Source organism: Camelus dromedarius, chromosome 25 (genome assembly GCF_036321535.1).
Source record: "Camelus dromedarius isolate mCamDro1 chromosome 25, mCamDro1.pat, whole genome shotgun sequence".
Lineage (NCBI taxonomy): Eukaryota > Metazoa > Chordata > Mammalia > Artiodactyla > Camelidae > Camelus > Camelus dromedarius.
Window position 1 is genome coordinate 9,088,504 of NC_087460.1, and position 18,032 is coordinate 9,106,535.

The window sequence follows — 18,032 nt, forward strand, 5'->3', positions numbered from 1 at the left end:
GAACATTATTAATAAATTTGCTAGCCACATCTTAAAGCTAAATTATCAAAAGATTGTGAAATATAAGTTATATGAGCAACTGGAACCTACTTTATTTAAAAAAAAAAAAGGCAAAACTTAAATGCATTTAAAAAAAACCTCTTAAATGTTAAACAAAATAAATCCTTTGAGATTCACTCCATTATTGGTGCTATTACCTTTTTTTTTTTTTTTTTTTTGCTATTTCAATAGTTAATGCTTTCTAACTTGGAATCCAACAAAATGTAACAGATGACAAAAGTAAAAGTAATGCCTAAAAAAGTTTGAAAACAAAAGATTCTATTCTGCATGTCAGAACAAAGACCCAAGACGAAGTTCACAGGATAAATAGTTTACATATCATGAAAAGCATATCACCATGAAAAAGTTAGTTAAAATGTTCTACCTCAACTTAAAGACTGAAGGAGGATCTTTTTAATTTTCTTCTGGAGAAAGTTTTTGACCGTTGCTATCAGATTCAGGACCAGGAAACAAAGTTTAGTAACAGAGATTTATAAATGGGCACTTCTCCCAGAAATCCTTCTGGAACTTATCTATTAAAAGAAAAATTTTTTTGCTAAGGTCTAATCAATAAACATGATGCTATGCTTATATCTGCCCTGTCAAAGTCTATAATACATGTTCAGTCAAAATACCTGTATATTAGTCTTAGTACTCTAAGAGAGAACCTCCCTAGATTGTCTCAAAATATCCCAAACTCCACAAGTCCCAGTCAACTCATCCTCTTCCCAGCCCGCAAAGTGGCTCCTTCTCCTTTAGACACAGCCTTGATGAAGGCAAGAAACACCCATGCACTTTGACCTGGAAGTCATCCCTCTGTTCTCTTGCCGTTTACCAAGTCCTCAGGCTTTTCGTCTACTTCCTTTCTTCCCCTACCTATCTCTTTAGCTGAGGCTCTTCTCATTTCTGGAACATATCTTGTATACATTCTTCTAAACAAACCAGTATAGAGAGAGCACAAGGAGACGTCTGAGTTTACACAGAGCACTGACTTCTTTTCAGTCTGAAACACTAGGACAATGAGGATGAGCTGTAGGAAGACTTAGTGAGGCTCAGAAAGACAGAAGAGGGCTGGGAAATTCTAAAGCAGCCATGGTTAACAAAATCGCACTTAGGGAAAAACAATCGAGGTGATTTCAGACAGACAGTTCTAACCCAGGAAAGTGCTTTCTGAAACAGCTGCTTAATGTGCTGGTATGTACCCCAAATCTCCAAAATGTTAGGGCATGATTAAGAAAAAAACTTCTGTTTTTATAACAAGTTATTACATCACAGAACGTGAATTATCATCAGCAATCCTGTTGCTTTATCAAGAGATTCATGATGCCTTTTCAGAGAAAAGCAATTCTAGTGGCCACTCAATTATACAGCCCCTACTGTATGCCACTCAATTATATAGCCCCTACTGTGTGCCAGGCACTGTTCCTCATGACAACCTTATGAGGGAGACACCATTACAATACCCATTTTACAGATGAGGAAATTGAACGATGGAGAGGTTAGATGATTGACTGGAAGTCATGTGGCTAGTAAGTACTGGAGCCAGGATTCAACCACAGGCAGTCTGGCTCCATGGTTTCTATCTCTGGAATTCCATGTTATCTTTCCCATACTAGACTTCCAAGAATGAAGAACTGCCAGAGAAAGAGAACATAATGGAGCAACTACTTCGGGGACTTTGGAAATAAGCATGCCCTCAGGGCTAAAAGGTCTACTGAGACTGGCGTCAACCATTGGTCTGCTAAGTCAATTAACGAGACTAAACAACTGCCAGGGCTGTAGACTCCTGGACAGCCATGTCAAGATACGAGCCTACCTAGGGAGGCAATCTGTTAGCCTCAGGTGGCACTGGTGAGCATGGAAGAGTGGAAAAGGCGTCGGTGACCATCTGCTCTGGGTGAGCAGCGTCCAGTGAGGAGCCCCCATGGCTGCCTGAAGTGTCCCGTCCTAGTGGGCGGCAGGTGAATCAGGCTCCCAGCCTGAGAATCTCTGACGTTATTTATCCTGTGTAGTTTGAATACAGTGAGAGTGTGCCTGGCGCAGGTGGCACAAATAACCAGTCTGCTAAAAATGAACAGTTAGTATTTTGATGATCAGATGTGTGTGTTTATCAGGGCAAATCAACTTCCCTGTATTCCATCAGCTCTGGAAGAGCTGGGAAGAAGGAACTGGAAAAGAACGAATTTCTGGAGTCTAGCCCTGTAAGTCCCAGAGCCAGATCTGGAAAGGCACATGCCGCCTTATGAATGGCATCCCTTACAACCTACCCATCTCTTTCCCTAGTGACAACCTGACTTCACTATACAAACCACTTAGAGAAATTGTATCAGACATCCTAAAAACAAATGTAGAGCTTTTCAGTTTGGAAAGATAAAGGCAATGAATGCAATTATATGTCTGAAGTCTATAGTAGTTTCAAGCATATGGCTAGAATGAATTGGTAGCTGTTTGCCAATTTCTGGAATAATGAAACTGTAAAGTAACTTTCAAAGATTAAAGAAGTTGTTTTTGAATGAAGAGGTGCACATTAGTCAATATAAAACTCATTCCAGGGTGCTGAAATACAATCTGTTTAGTGTTTATTGGGTGCTCACTAAATTCCGAGTACTGAGCTGGGCACTTCAGAGAGAATATGGAAAGCAAAGGCCCTGTTCTCTGCCCGCAAGTTGTTGGCAGTCTAGCAGGAGGACAAGACAAAGACCCCCAAAGCTGCACAGGAAAACAGGTTAGTATGGGGGAAACAAAGGAAACAGAGATCACGTCCTTTGAGACAGTGAGGGTGGGCATCACCAGCCATTCTTCAATGCCATGATTAGAAGTCTTTCCAGGTTGCTGGGCACAGCGCTGTCAGTTACTTGCAGGAGAAGTGCCCTCACTCCCCGCTGTGACTCCCGACCACCTGGCAGGGCCTCGGCTTATAATTTGGGGAACCCAGTTTAAGTAGCAGTTTCTTGCCAGGGGATATTTTCATGAATAAGCAGTGCCCCAGCTTCGAAAGAACAATGTCTCCACCTCAGGCCTCAGGCTGCCCCCTCCATCCACAGAAACGTTTCAATCAATACCAATAATCCAAAAGAGAACAGAAAAGGGAGAGAAGTTTTCACCAGCACTCAGACACAAGTCACTTCCATTTCCAGGGCGTTCTCTCGCCTGTCCCAGGTGTGTCTGAATGAGCAGCCTCGCTGGGAAGGCTGAGAGGTGGCACCAGTGCCACCTCCAGAATGTGCAGGTAAATCACCAGTCAGGAACCTGGGAGTGATCCCTTCTGAGCACAGAAGCCCAGGCAGCTTCAAAGACTGGAAAGATTTAAGAGCGATCAGTGGGGAAGTTGTGAAAACAAAGGCCTTGAAATCTGGTCGCTGCACATACTTGTTGGTGGAAAGTGGTGGAACAAGAACCAGTTCGCCTTTTGGGAAGGGGGGGGCTCTCCTGAACCCCACCCTCTTCTTGCACAAGGTCAGCACAGAAGAGGCATTATGAAATAAACAAAATGTATACTCCTCTCTTAATATTACTTTTGAAGTCTTTCAAGGTTAGTTAGTTAGTTTGTTTGTTTAAGTTAATCTTGCTCTCACTCATTGGGAACGGAAGTGACAAAATCCAGACTTTTTTTTTTTTTTTTTTAGGCAAAGGGTACAGCTCAGTGTTAATACCTGTGGGGATAAAACCTGTTTTACCAAGACAGGAGTAGGCAAGTAAATGCCCTTTTGCATTTCAGCTCTGCCTTCATTCGCTGAGCATCTTTATGCAAATGACTGAATTTCTCTCAATCTCAAATTTTCTCATCTGTTGACTGGGAATAATTCCCCTGTTTAGGGTTTTTGTGAGCATACTATGAAAACCCGTAACTCCCTCAGCACACCGCCTGGCACGTATCAAGCTGACAATACCAGGTTGCACTTCTTATCATTTTAAACCAAAGTCACTGTCAATGAAGGCGGAAAAAAAGGGTAGCAGCCCGGGATCGTAACTCAGTGACGCGAAAGGTATATTTAGATGTCCTTTGGCTGGCGCTTTCAGGACCAGCCAAGGCTCAGCAAAGTCAAGAGTCGCGCAGGAGCGAGCTGATCGGGGTGCCCAGAATTCCGGCCAGCACTTTTTAAGCTCGCAGCAGCGCGCTTCCTGGAGTCCCCCCAGAAGCCAGCCAGACTCCCGCTGGAAGTGAACTTGACCCGACTCGGGAGCGCACGCGGCGGCGCGGGCGCCCCGGGGAGCGGGCGGGCGTCCAGGGGCCTCTCCCCGCGCCCCCCGCCTGGGAGGTCCGCGGGGCGCGCTGCTCACCTGCCCGGCTCGGCGGCACCGCGGCGGCCAGAAGCAGCAGCAGCAGCAGCAGCGGCGGCGGCGGCGGCGGCGGGGCCGGCGGCGCGGGCAGCCCCAGGCTCCCGTCCCGGCTGCGGCGGGACATGGCTCGGCGGCCTCGATCTCCGCTGGGCTGGACGAGGCTGCCGCTGGGCGGGCGGTGGCGGCCGCTGGAAGAGCGGCTCCGGGGTCGGCGGCGGGGAGGTTGGGACGCCCTTAACTTTCCTTTCTCATGAACCCTGCCGGTTTGGGGCTTTTAGTGGCGAGGAAGCCTCACGTGGCCTTGGGGACAACCTTCGCCCGGCTGGACCCCGGTCTGGGAAAGGCGGGTCCTTTCTGACCCTCTAGCGCCCTGTGGGCCGGGCCGGGCCAGTCGCCTGCTGCACTTCTGGGATCTGCCGAGGCTACGTGCCGCCCTCTCTGCACCCGTCGGGCAGTTTGGTGGCCCGGGGCTGGAACAAATCCTTTCACGTCAACACCAGTAGCCTCCAAGGCCGGCCACTTTTCTGCAGCAGCGGGGATGAGGCGCCCTGAGCAGCGGAGAAATGCATAACCCCTGCCTACACTTGCCTGGGGTTCTTCACCATTCTGGAGAGGTCTTGACAGGTCCTTTTGCCCCAGGGATCAGTGCCCCTCTGTTCCAGTCCCGTTAACCCAAATCCATAGGCGGCAGTTTAAGATTTCAGATCGTTTGCTTTTCTCTTCATTGGCTGGAGCCACCACTGGAGACTGATTCAGACGGGGCTGAAACCAGATATATCCCTGAAACCCCTGCGAAGTCCCCATTTCTGTGCAGGGTCAGTTGAAAGTGACATTGTGAAGTAGGCAAAGCTATGCCTTGGGTGACATTGTGAAGTTGGCAGAGGGGGGCCTAGGTGACATTGTGAAGTAGGCAGAAGGCATAGTATTCATTCAATAAGCACCCTTGAGCCTAGCCTGTGTGTCAGGTACCAGTGATACAAAGACCGTTAAGAGCACGTCCTATGAAAGGGAACCCTCCTTCACTGCTGGTGGGAATGCAGTTTGGTGCAGCCACTGTGGAAAACAGTATGGAGAGTCCTCAAAAGACTAGGAATAGACTTACCATCTGACCCAGGAATCCCGCTCCTGGGCATATATCCAGAAGGAACCCTACTTCAGGATGACACCTGCACCCCAATGTTCATAGCAGCATTATTTACAATAGCCAAGACATGGAAACAGCCTAAATGTCCATCAACAGATGACTGGATAAAGAAGATGTGGTTTATTTATACAATGGAATACTACTCAGTGATAAAAAAGAATAAGTGCCATTTTCAGCAACATGGATAGACCTAGAGATGGTCATTCTAAGTGAAGTAAGCCAGAAAGAGAAAGAAAAATACCATATGAGATTGCTTATATGTGGAATCTAAAACAAACGAACAAACAAAGCATAAATACAAAACAGAAATAGACTGGCAGACATAGAATATAAACTTGTGGCTGCCAAGGGGGCAGGGGTGGGAAGATATAGACTGGGATTTCAAAATTGTAGAATAGATAAACAAGATTATACTGTATAGCACAGGGAAATATATACAAGATCTTATGGTAGCTCACAGTGAAAAAAAATGTGACAATGAATATATACATGTTCATGTATAACTGAAAAATTGTGCTCTACACTGGAATTTGACACAACATTGTAAAATGATTATAAATCAATAAAAAAATGTTAAAAAAAAAAAAAGAGCACGTCCTATGACAGGCAAGAAGGGGCAGAGCCATATAAGTAAACATGTACTGGAAGTTTCCATTGCTGCTGTAACAGAGCTACGTTTAAGGGACAGTGAGGGAACCCGACTGGGGGTCCAGGCAGACAGACAAAGTTCCTGACCTCCCAGAGCTTGCATTCTCTCTTGGTCTTTCTTCCAAGCTTAACTGAGGTGTTTGGGGGAGATGGCAAGGGAGGACATGGGGCACCTCTCCTCGTGGGGGAAGCATGTTTGTAATTGTTAGAAAAGATATAGAACAATTATATCAAAACACTGCAAGTTGTTCAACACAAGTCCTAAGTCATCATTTTGTTTGGTGACAGTACGTATCACAGTACCTGGATGATAATGTTGTGTAAGGAATGAAGGCATTGAGGACATTGTAAAAACTGCACATTTTTCTAAGAGTTGGAAAATAAATGTGAAGAAAAATCATGAACGTTTTGATTGTTCCACATTAGGAAGAGCACTACATCAGGACGTTCAAGGAAGCTGAGCCATGCCAAATATTCTGGTCATACTATCCTCCACCATCACCTTATAACCCTTCCAATCCAAGGACCAAGTGTTTGGATGCGGTCATTGTAAGCATGCCTGATGTGAACTGAGAGAGACACTCATCCATCTATGATTTAGTCATCAAATACTGGTTGATTTTTATGTTCCAGGCACAGAATAGTAAACAAGATGGACAAAGTCCCTGCCCTCACAGAGCTTGCATTCTAGTGCAGGAAGCAAATTATACACATAAACAAATTGACTGGATCGGAGTTTCTCAACCTCAGCCCTGTAACACTTTGGACCATACAGTTCTTTGTTGTTGGGGGTGGTCCTATGCATCCTCTGATCTTTATCCACTGGATGCCAGTATCAACCCCACCCCTCCAAGTTGTGACTATCAAAAATGTCTTAGAATTTTGCCACATGTTCCCCTAGGGGGCAAAATTGCCCTCAGTTGAGAATCACCAGATTTGAGGAAGATAAATCTCACCATCTTTAAATTGTGCAGTTTACACTTCTGGGAGGGAGATGAGCAGCCAAACTCATGGCATAGATGAGGGGAAGAGGATCAAAGAAGATGTTGACTATGTAATGTTTTTGTCACTTCTGTAGTAGATGGACATGTGTGATTTGGGGTCCCTTATCACTCATTACCCTATTCCTGGTACCAATTTTTCATAAATCTGGACTACTGGTTTAGAAGTTTCAGTGAGCAAGGGAGGAGGAATGTTTCCACCAAGAGACACAATAATCATTTCACCGAATTGGAATTTGAAGTTACTGCCTGGCCTTTATTAGGTTCCTCTGAAAAAAAAAAAAATGAGTGAGAATAGGATTGTGGTTTAGTTAGAGGGACTGAACCTGAAAACTGAATGGAAACAGCAGTGCTACCCAGCAAGAGGGAGCAGAGGAAGCAGCTCAGGTGAAGCCTCATATCACCATGTCCTACTGAAAAGGTTCCAGTGCTGTCACCTCACCCAGGCAGCACGCTAGGGACTCAGGCTCCTCACTCCAATGGGCAAAGAGCCCCAACCAGCTGAGATGCTGGCCCAAAGCAAAGAGAACAGGAAAAGAAGGTAGAAAAGTCACGAATAGCTATACCTGGGTGACCAGTTGTAGAAACAGAGACAGTGGCCTCTGTACTTCTTTCCTTGTTCTAGGATATATGTGATAGAGCCAACATTTTACAGTTCCAGGATGAAATGTACATAATGCAAATCTGTTTCTTTTCCAAAAGGTATAATTAACTCAGCATTCAAACACTTAGCTCCTGATGGTAGAAATTTTAGAATGCCAAATTTATGGTTACTCAGTCTCATTTGGGCTAAATCCTTAGCATCCTTCACCCCCTCCACGGTCTTTCCCCTTTTCTCTGAAGTTGATCGTCCTTTCAGGAGGCTTATGTATTGACCCGGTATTGGATAAGAGGCATCTACTCTGTGAGTCATCTTGCCTTGGTGGCATCCAATGAGGTGTAGTTTATCCCTTCTGGTCCTCCTTGTGGTTTTACAGTGGCAGAAATCCACTGTTGACATCTGAGGCTCTTGGCCTCAGGTCTGGATTCCTATGTGCTCTGTGTATTAGTTAGGTAATGCTGGCTGCTATGACAAATAAACCCCCAAAGTTCAATGGGTTAATGTAACCACAGTGTATTTCTGGCTCATGTACTAGTCCAGTGTGGGAGTTCGTAGTTGGTAGGTGGCTTTCTTTCATATAGAAACTTAAGAACCCAATTCCTTTCATCTGTGGTTCCACCATTCCCTAAGGCAGATGTTCCAATATTTCTGGGTTCATAGTGCCCTTAGAGTCTCAGTAATCTATTCTTGGGCCTTCAAGGCCAAAAGAAATATCTCACACTTTCCTTTAAATATGTAGGGCCAAACAATTAAGTAGTAGTAATTTGTTCAGTGTCCTGGATGGCACTGTGTTTTCCTGAAAGACTTACAATATCTCAAATGTCCCCTTTGGTTCATTATGGTGGGTTCTACTGATGCTACCATTTCCTGTGTATTTTTAGTATATCCTAGGTACCCTTTGTGAATTCATTGTAAACTGTATGCAGGAACCACGACCTGGGGGACTTGTAATCTTTTCCTCCAGAAGAAGGGGAAAGAATATGGGGAAAGCACTCCTGCTCCTTAATCACTTCTGTTCACATTCCATGGGCAATAACTAGACATATTGCCATACCTATATGCTAAAGAGGCTGGGAAATGCAGCCTCCAGCTGGGATGTCACCTCTCAGTATGGAAATAAAACACACTTTTATTGGAAGGAAGCCAGCTGTTTCTGGCACTCTTGGGAACATCTCCAACCAAATCTGGGTTCTGCTGGGTCCTCTGGCTCTTTCTCAGAGCCCTCTGAGCCCTGTGGGGTAGGGGCGGGCAGTAGAGACTCAAAGATACTCTGACTTAGTGTGCATCAGTCAGCCTCCCCAAACACCTCCCTCAGTCATTGCTAGTCTACAACTCAGGTGCCACATGGGACCCATAACTTCTTTTCAAGGTTTGCAAGTTCATGGGCTACCTTCTGGAAAGTTTGAACCTAATCCCCTTTGCTCTGGACCTCTCTGGAATTTCTATTACCAAATGTTCCCACATCCTGCCCCACCCATCAAATAGGCGACTCATCCTCTAGAGGAAGGGTGGTGCTGGCCCTTGCATCAACCCATTTGCAGTCCTCTTATCAGTTCTTCAAACTTTTTAGCTGTTTGGGTAAGTTATTATTACATACTTGTACATTATCACATTATAAACATTATTTACTATATAAATTCTTATACGTCCTTACTCCAATTTATTGCTGTTAAATATACTTTATACCCTTTTATTTCAATCTGTGTCTTTCAATCGTTCAAGCCAAACTTTTGAATATTTCAAAATATTTTTCTCTCTCAGATGCATTACATTTTAATGGCTTTGAAGATTATGGTTTGTCTATTCAAGACCTCAAAAAGCAACATTTTACTCTTTGGTGTTTCAATGTTTTTGTTTTCTTCTTCCTTGATCAATAAGCCTTAGCCTCTTGGAATTAATCTAGTAGTAGAAAATTTACTAAGTTAAATAAGAATTTCTCAGAAGAAAAATGTGTAATTTTTAGACTACTATTCAACATCTCTTCTGTACATTTACTTCTGTTGTTAATTTTCCTTTTCTTTTGTATTCTTTTCCTCCATTTTTTTGGTGTAGGTTGTTTTGGTAGTTAAACTTACCATTTGGTACATAGATATCAGAATATTGAGTTCAAATTGCTGCAGAATCAAAGAACTGTGGGTATTCCTCAAAAATCCTGGGCTCAGGCCTGGTACTCATTTTGATCACTTATAACACAATTCTGTACTGTCTGCCTATCTTTTTCTCTACTCATTTGCTCCCACTTTATATAAGCTGCTCTCTATTATAATTTCCAAGACTGCATGTGTCTTGTAAATTGGGTACACAAAAGAGGGGCTGCCATTAGTCAGTGACTGTAAGGGCCGCTAGTATGTCTTGGCTTTAGGACCATGGAATAAGGGTGAGATGTGAATCAGGCATGGGCTGACTGAAGCAGCAGGGGTGGAGGTTAAGAGAGAAGTTCCTGGACAACTTCAATACTGATTAGATGGCGTAGTATTATTATTTTTTCTAGAGATGACAAATATAAACTTTTTACCCTGTTGATAGGCATCTTGGTCCCCATCTTGACCTCCAAAGTAGCTGAAAATAGCACTCCTGAATACTTTTGGAGCCAAGAGCATTTTCTGCATTGTTTAAGGGATGTACTTTTTTTTTGCTGGACAAATCTTTTTTCCATAACTTCTCTAAACTCTCTTTCTAACTCTTTTCTACATTGAGTGGGTACATCCTGGATTTGTTACGGAACTCAGGTTCCACTGCTCACCGACTAAAAAGCCAACAATTGAGAAGCAAGTGCCAAATAGAAAGGAAAGGTGCTTAATCAGAAAAGCCAGCAATCTGGAGAGAAGGTGGACTCACGTCCAGAGACCAACTCCAAAGATTCTGTTCAGCCGTGACAGCTTTTAAAGGGAAAAGGAAGAGGGTGGATCTTAGTGAATCATCAAGGCAGGAGGTTGGGTTCTGCATCATTTTCCATTGCATGCAGGCTGGCTGACTCTCTAGATGTTATCCTGCCTGCATCATCTGCCTGCAGGATTGCTAAGGGGGCTATTGTGGGTAAAGAGCTAATCATTCTATAACTACATAATTCTTTATTCTTACTTCTTTTAACCTAGGGAAAGAATCAACGGGTTGGGCAAGGCATGGTGTGCATTCAGGAGAGCCTAAGTCAGGAGTTAGTTTCAATTGCCTAGTGATCTCATTCCTTAATTAGGTTCATTCAAGTTTAAAGGGGAACAGAAATGGGCAAACAGGAAAGAGGAAAAGAGTTGCTTTCAGAGTAGCTGCTACCGATGTGCTCTATTTACTTTTCTTCTCCCACTCTCAATATCTTAGTATTTTCTCTTCATTCTACAGACAGAAGTACAAATGCCAAATGAAAACAATTAGCAAAACACAACCCTTTCTTAGTGGTATTTAATCTTGGCTGCAGATGCAAAATACTCCTGTATTAAATGTCCCCAGTCTTCTTTCAATTTATAAGAAAGGGTTTAAGCCTGAATGGTACATAACAATGAATAAATGAAAAGTGCTTGATAAATACTTGGTGAACCTAGCTGCTACTGATATTTTTTAAATGAAGACAATAAGAATACAAATCCTAGGCAGTTAATTCTTGGAAAGTGGCTAGGAATTAACACATAAATATAATCCAGGGGCAAAACTCAAGAAAATGTCACTAGGAAAAGATCCTATTTCAGTCTAGCTGAGAAAACTGGATGAACATCTCCTGGATACAGGGAATTGCATTATAAACTCTGCATATCAATCTTCCAGACAACTGCAGTCTGAGAAGGGAGTTCTGAGGAGTGATGCCAAGAGAAATTTGAATAGTCTCTCTGTTGAGAAACCAGCACTGTCTGCTAGCTCTTTCGATTTAAAGATGAGTGATCAGAAGCAAGAACCAGCATAACATGGAGTTTTTGAAAAATACTGCAGAACGAGGGGAAGGAAACATCATCCTGAAATCTCAGATTCCTAAAAACTACCAATTCTAAGAATCCAAAGAAATTTTAGAAAAAAATTCTACGGCATATAAGAAAAGAATCCTTTTTTTTTTTTTTTTTTTATCAAGAGAAGAAAGTTGGTAAAGAAAAAAGGATGAGAAGAAAATGTATGAGATGAAAAAGGAGATGGATAGAATAAGAACAGGCTGATAGAAAACTAAAAATTTCATCTCAGAATTGACATTTCCATTGGAGGCTAACAGTAAAGAGCAGAAATAGACACTGTTGAAAATTCAGTCAGTAATTTGAAGGAAAAGTTGATGAGGCCCTCCAAAAAACAGAGGGAAAAGATAAAAAACAAAAAGGATGGTAAAGCTGACAGACATAAAAGACTCTGAAGTCCAACCTAAGAATGATATATATTCCTGAAGATGAAACTGAACAAATTAGAATTGAAGCCTTGATCAAACACTATCAAGAAAACTTCCCTGAGCTGAATAAACAAACCTGAGTGTTTTTCCTGATGTAATGTGATGGGAGGCCCGTATACCACTCATGTAGTCGTCTTGGCGAAAATATTTCACCTAAATCAAATCATGGGGCTCACATCTGGCTGGGGTCAGCTTTCATGGGCACATGAGCTGTGCAGTCAAATATGCCTTGGAGGGAACCCATGCTAGTTTTAACGCTCTGCTGTCACTGGGTTGAAATTCTTACTAACTTCTGAACAAAGGGTCCTGCATTTTCATTTTGCACTGGGCTTCACAAATTATGTAGCCATTCCCGAATCTGGTAAATCCAGATTATGGGACATTCTACGAGACAATTGGCCTATACTATTTTTTTTAAAACATCAGATACTTAATAGACATCCCCTCCCTACTACCAAAAAAAAAAAAAAAGAAAGAAAGAAAGAAAGAAAAAGAGCCCCACAGAAAAAGCATGAAGGAAGTACTATTCTAGGTTAAAGGCAATTAAGGAGACTTGACAACCAAAAGCAATGTTTAATCTTTAATTGGATCCTGTGCAGGTATGTGTGTATGGTGGTTGGGTGGGGGGAATAGCTACAAAAGAGATTTTGAGGGAGAATATTTGGAGAAATTTAAATAAATGAGGACTGTATATTAGATAGTATTGTGTATTTAAAAAAAATATTTGGTGTGAAATATTCTGAATATGCAGAAGGATGTCCTAGTTTTTAGGGAACACATGCTGTGGTGAGTGTCATGATGTCTGCAACTTACTTTCAAATGGTTTGGTAAATATAAATGCATTTATGGACACAAGTGAAATAAATGTGGCAAACCTCCCCCCCCCACAAGAATCCTTTGAGCAAAAATTTTTTAGGGGGTAGTATTTAATGAGTATTTGTGCATTGGCTTTCTAGCTGGTTTACATCTCCAGAATCTCCCCTTCCAAGCTGCCATCAATACCGAAGTCTGGGCACCTCTTCCTTGTCCTCTCTCAGCAGCCAACAGGTTCCTTCTCTGAAGCATGGAGTCTCTGAAGCCTAAACCCTTCAGAGTCTACGGGCCCTGGTCCCGGAGGTTAAACATTTACCTTTGGGCTTAATCAAAACCTTCTCTCAACACAGGTGAGTCTCTCCCTAGGGGTAACTGCATACTAGCTATTAAGAAAATATTAGGTTTTGAATTGGTATATAAGGGGGGAAAAAAAGGAACTGTGAACATTCCAGTGAAGGGAAAGTGGAAAATACTACCTGCAAAGTGGTGAAAACCAGATTGACTTTGCCATTGAACAATCATCTGTAGACTTTGGAGAGAAAAGGTTGTGACCATGAAATTTTATACTGAGTCAATTTTAGTTCATGTGTTAAGGTAATATATTTTCAAGGACTCAGAAAATAGACCTTCTATGAGTTATTTTTGAAAGAAGTATTTTGATATACTTCCATGGACTGAGTGACAAGTCAAAATTGAGAATAACAGGGAAGCCATAATGTAAACATTAGAGGGGGATCTTTCACTCAGTTTAATGACTTCAGGACCCCACATTCAGGAATCGAGTTGGTTCTGTATTCTCGGGTGGATTCTGCAACTTAAGGGGCAGCTTGCCCCTCAGTGCTTCCCTTAGCAAGACTGTTTTCTTCCTGCCTCCCTTCTTACCCAGTGACACAAGGTGCGTTTCTCAAGTGCATTCTTCACAGCACATTATGGATTGATTTCGTGTTGTGGTTGTTAACTTGTTGGTGCTCTCCTGTTCAGTACTTGCTACTAAGTAATTTAGTTGAAACACTATGTCAACAAGAATTATGTAACAGAAGCCAAGTTGCATAAAAAACCATAATGGCCATTTTCATTGCCAAATAAATTGAGCAATGATTTTCTACATCCTGACAATTCCTCTTGAAGAATGAGTCATGTTTTTAAAAATTGGCTATGAAGAACAAAATGACTCAGGGGCAATCTATTAACAGTCATGAAGCCCATCTTCTTACTGTTCTTCTAAGGAATGATCTTACTAATTATGCTTAGGTAGTGCTGGATCTTTGACTGAGCTAAACAAAGATTCATGTTTGGATGGGTTTGCTGGATGCATTTGTCCATGTGTATCCATCTACCTGAACCAGGCTGTAGTGAGGAAGGAAACTGGAGAAGCAGCTTTGTGTGTGGGCACCTGGGAGAAAGCAGAGTGGATGGGGAGAAACTTAAGGGGATGGAAAGAAAAGCATGGTGTCTCTTCCATAATTTGCCTGCCTTGTTAACTTGGTTTCAGCTCTTGAAAAAGAAAGGGGCTTCAGGTAGAAACAAAAGTTGATTTCAAGAAGGAGTTTTTGAAACTTGGGGCCATTAGAACCCAGGAGACTTGAGCTTCCCCTAGTCTGCATTATTGAAAGTCACCAGCCTATATGAGAAAGTTGAAATTTCATAGCTTAGTCTGCACAATATGACTCTGTATGCCTTTCTATCTCATTTTCTCTCTCCTGGGTGAACCTTCTGCTGGTCTACCACAGGATCTGAACTATCTTGCCCTTTCTTTCCATTTTGGATGAGATTTCCCCCCTAGCTCATCCCTTTCATCTCTTCCCTTCAAAAACAACCTATCATTTAAGGCTCAGCCCTAGGCCCATATCAGATGTGTTCAACAAGCACATGGGAATGCCTGATAAAAAATATAAGTCTATGCCAGATACTGTAGGACTCCCAATTAGAAAATGTGCAGCCACTGCCCTGGAGGAAGAACTCACTGGTAGTGGGACTTAGGCAAGGACACAAGTTACTACAATGCAAGACAGCATCACACAAAGTGCCGCACAAGGAGGAAATCTGTGAGGTGCAGAGAGGGAGGAGTGAGCTCCGCCCCGACGCTGCTTTGATCCATGTTGACATGTTCCTTCCTTGAACTGCTGTTGCTCTTATTATTTATACCACCGATTTTGGCCCTTATTCTCTATTTCCTGTGGTTTTATGCGTGCGTATTTTTCCTTAAATACCTTAAAATCAAGGGAAAACCTTAAATGAATTTTGTTTTCCCCCGGAGCAGCCCAAACAGTGGGGTACCTGGGTTGTATGGCATTGAATTCCAGTTTAGGTGGACTACCTAACTGTGCCCTGGCCATGGCCTTCTGGGGCCCAGAACTCCTACTGGATCCCAGTAGTTCTTACCGCTGCCTCCAATAACCAGGACCAACGGGTGAGGGATGGGGCTGAGGGGCAGGGGTTGCTAGAGGTAGGTCTTTTCCCTTTGGGGGCTTGGTGGGAGGTGAGCATAGCAAACCTTCCACCCCCATGAACTGCAGCAGTGACATGCTTGGGAACATGGGGACAGGGGAGAGTTCCCAGGAAAGAGGAAAAGTTCTCACCCTCTTGCCAGGGACTTGGTTTTTAACCTAGCTCTTTCGTAGACAATTCTGAAAGAAAACCAATAAAACGCACCTAAGCCATCAAAAAACAAAAATTAACACAAAAAAAACAAAAACTAACAGCATGGATGACGGCGGTGCAATGGTTCCACTAGAGGGCTGACTTTAAATGCCCCACGATCTAAAAAAGAGACTCCATCAAGCCTCTCCAAAGCGACAGTAAGCCTGGTGAAAGCAGCCAGCTTGCTCTTCGATCTCCAAGACTGGTCCCCGGCTCTTCCTCTCAACCAGGCTGCTTCCCTAGCTTCACACATGTACATTCTGATGCTCTTAAGAGAATGACTGTCTGCCTTTTGAGCCATTATGTTCTCCATCAAACAAGTCTTGCGGACACTAGGATCTGATGGCTTAGGAAATTACTTATTTTTACTTCCTTTCTCACCTCCCTTATTCTGGTCAGTGAGACAACAGTCTGCTGTTCCTAGAACCGAATCATGCGGTTTCAGATCTTTACTTTGCCACTAACTAGGCAAGTAACTTTGTATCTCTGTGTCTTTGCGTTCTCATCTATCTGGTGGGAAAAATAATGCTTATGTGTTATAAGCATCACGAGTGAACAGAGTTAAGATGTTTTGACAGTATCTGTGTAACGTAACATTTCCCAAGTGCTCTCTTGATACAGTTTTTAAGTCGGGTCTGCACTTACTTAAAGTGTACACATATTTTGGCACATGCATACACACATAAAACCGTCATCACAGTCAAGACAAAGAATCTATCACCTTAAAAGGATTCCCTTAGAAATTGCTTCCTCCAGCCCCTTCCAACTCTCCCACCCCAAACCACTGATCTGCTTCCTGCCACTGTAATTTGCATTGTTTAGAATTTTATGTAAGTGGAGTCATACAGTATGTATTCTTTTTGTCTGGCTACTTTCACTTAGCACAATTACTTTGAGATCCATCCTATGTTGTTCCTTTTTATTGCTGAGTAATATTCCAAAGTATGGTCACATACCATGATTTGTTTACCATTTACCTATTTAGAGACAATTGGGTTATTTCCAGTTTTTGGCTATTACAAATAAAATTTCTCTGAACCTCTGTATACAAGTTTTTGTATGGACAGTGACTTTCATTTTTCTTGGGAAAATACTTAGGAGTGGAGTAGCTGACTTATATGTTTAACTTAAGAATCTGCCAAACCTATTTTCAAAGTGTTTGTACCATTTTATATTTCCACTAGCAGAGTCTGAGTGTTCTAGTCCCTCCATATACTTTGTCAACAATTAGTATGATCAGTCTTTAACTATTCTAATTGATGTGTAGTACTGTCTTGCTGTGGTTTTCAATTTGCATTTTCCTAATGAAGAGAGACGTGGAGCATCTCTTAATCTTTGGTGAAATATCAATTTTTTGGCTTAGTTTATATCTGCATTTTTGTTTCCTTATTGAGTATTTATTTTTAAGTTGTGGTAAGAACACGTAACATGAAATCATTCTCTTAACAAAGTTTAAAGAATGCATCGCAGTATTGTTGACTATAATCCAACGTTGTACAACAGATCCCCACAGCTTTTTGATCTTGCTTAACTGAAACTATACTCACTGAACAGCAACTCCTCATTTCCTCTCCTGTTAGCCCCTGACAACTACCATTCTATCCTCTGTTTCTATGAGTTTGACTACTTTACATACCTCACACAAGTGGAATCATGCACTATTTATCCTTCCATCACTGGCTTATTTTATTTACCATCATGTCTTCAAGCTTCATTCGTCTTGCTGCATGTCACTAGAATTAAAAGTGATTTACACACCACTGTTACAGTCTTACAGTATTACATTATTCTTATTCAGCTCTACGTTTCCATTTCCCAGAAAGTTACATGGTTCATATGCTTTTGTTTTGCTATCTAGGATCCTTTTGTTTCAACTTGAAAAGAATTTCATGTAAGACAGTTCTAGTTGTGATAAACTCCCTTACCTTTTACCTTTTGTTTGTCTCAGAAAGTCATTATTTCTCCTTCATTTTTGAAGGACAGTTTTGCTAGATACAGTAGTCTAGGTTGGCAGGGTTTATTTATTTTGTTTTCTTCTAGTACTTTGAATGTACCATCCAAGTCCTTTCTGCCCTGCAGAGATTTTGTTGAGAAATCCAGTGACAGCCTTATGGGGGTTCCCTTGTACATAACATGTCACTTTTCTCTTGCTGCTTTAGAAATACTCTCCTTGCCTTTAGCTTTTGACAATTTGATGTAATGTGCATCAGTGTGGACTTTTTATATTTATCTTTTTGGGAGACTGTTGGACTTCTTGGATCTGGATGTCCATTTCTTTCCCTACATTTGAAAGTTTTGGGCCATTATTTCTTTAAATAACTTTCTGCTTCTCTGTCTCTCTCTTTCTTTCCTCATGCTGGGATCCCCACAATTTTGGTACACTTGATTGTATACCATAAATCCCTTAAGCTTTTCTTTCTTTCTTTCTTTCGCTCTTCTGACTGGGTAGTTTCAAATTACTTTCCTTTGAGTTCACTCATTTCTTTTTTTTTTCTTTCTTCACTCATT

General features: G+C 42.2%; 1 protein-coding gene and 1 long non-coding RNA gene across 3 annotated transcripts in view; one reads left to right on the forward strand and one right to left on the reverse strand.

Annotated features, from left to right (window-relative positions):
* PLBD1 (phospholipase B domain containing 1) overlaps positions 1 to 4,730 on the reverse strand; it is a 43,505-nt gene extending 38,775 nt beyond the window's left edge. Inside the window, exon 1 of the mRNA XM_031444062.2 lies at positions 4,321 to 4,730. Coding sequence (XP_031299922.2) covers positions 4,321 to 4,444 — 124 coding nt within the window. The 5' untranslated portion in view covers positions 4,445 to 4,730. The remainder of the gene's footprint in view (positions 1 to 4,320) is intronic.
* Positions 4,731 to 9,221: 4,491 nt separating this feature from the next.
* LOC135319315 (uncharacterized) overlaps positions 9,222 to 18,032 on the forward strand; it is a 35,573-nt gene continuing 26,762 nt past the window's right edge. For both annotated transcript variants that reach the window (XR_010377801.1, XR_010377800.1), the window contains exons 1-2: positions 9,222 to 9,292; positions 13,028 to 13,234. This is a non-coding gene — a long non-coding RNA (uncharacterized LOC135319315). The remainder of the gene's footprint in view (positions 9,293 to 13,027; positions 13,235 to 18,032) is intronic.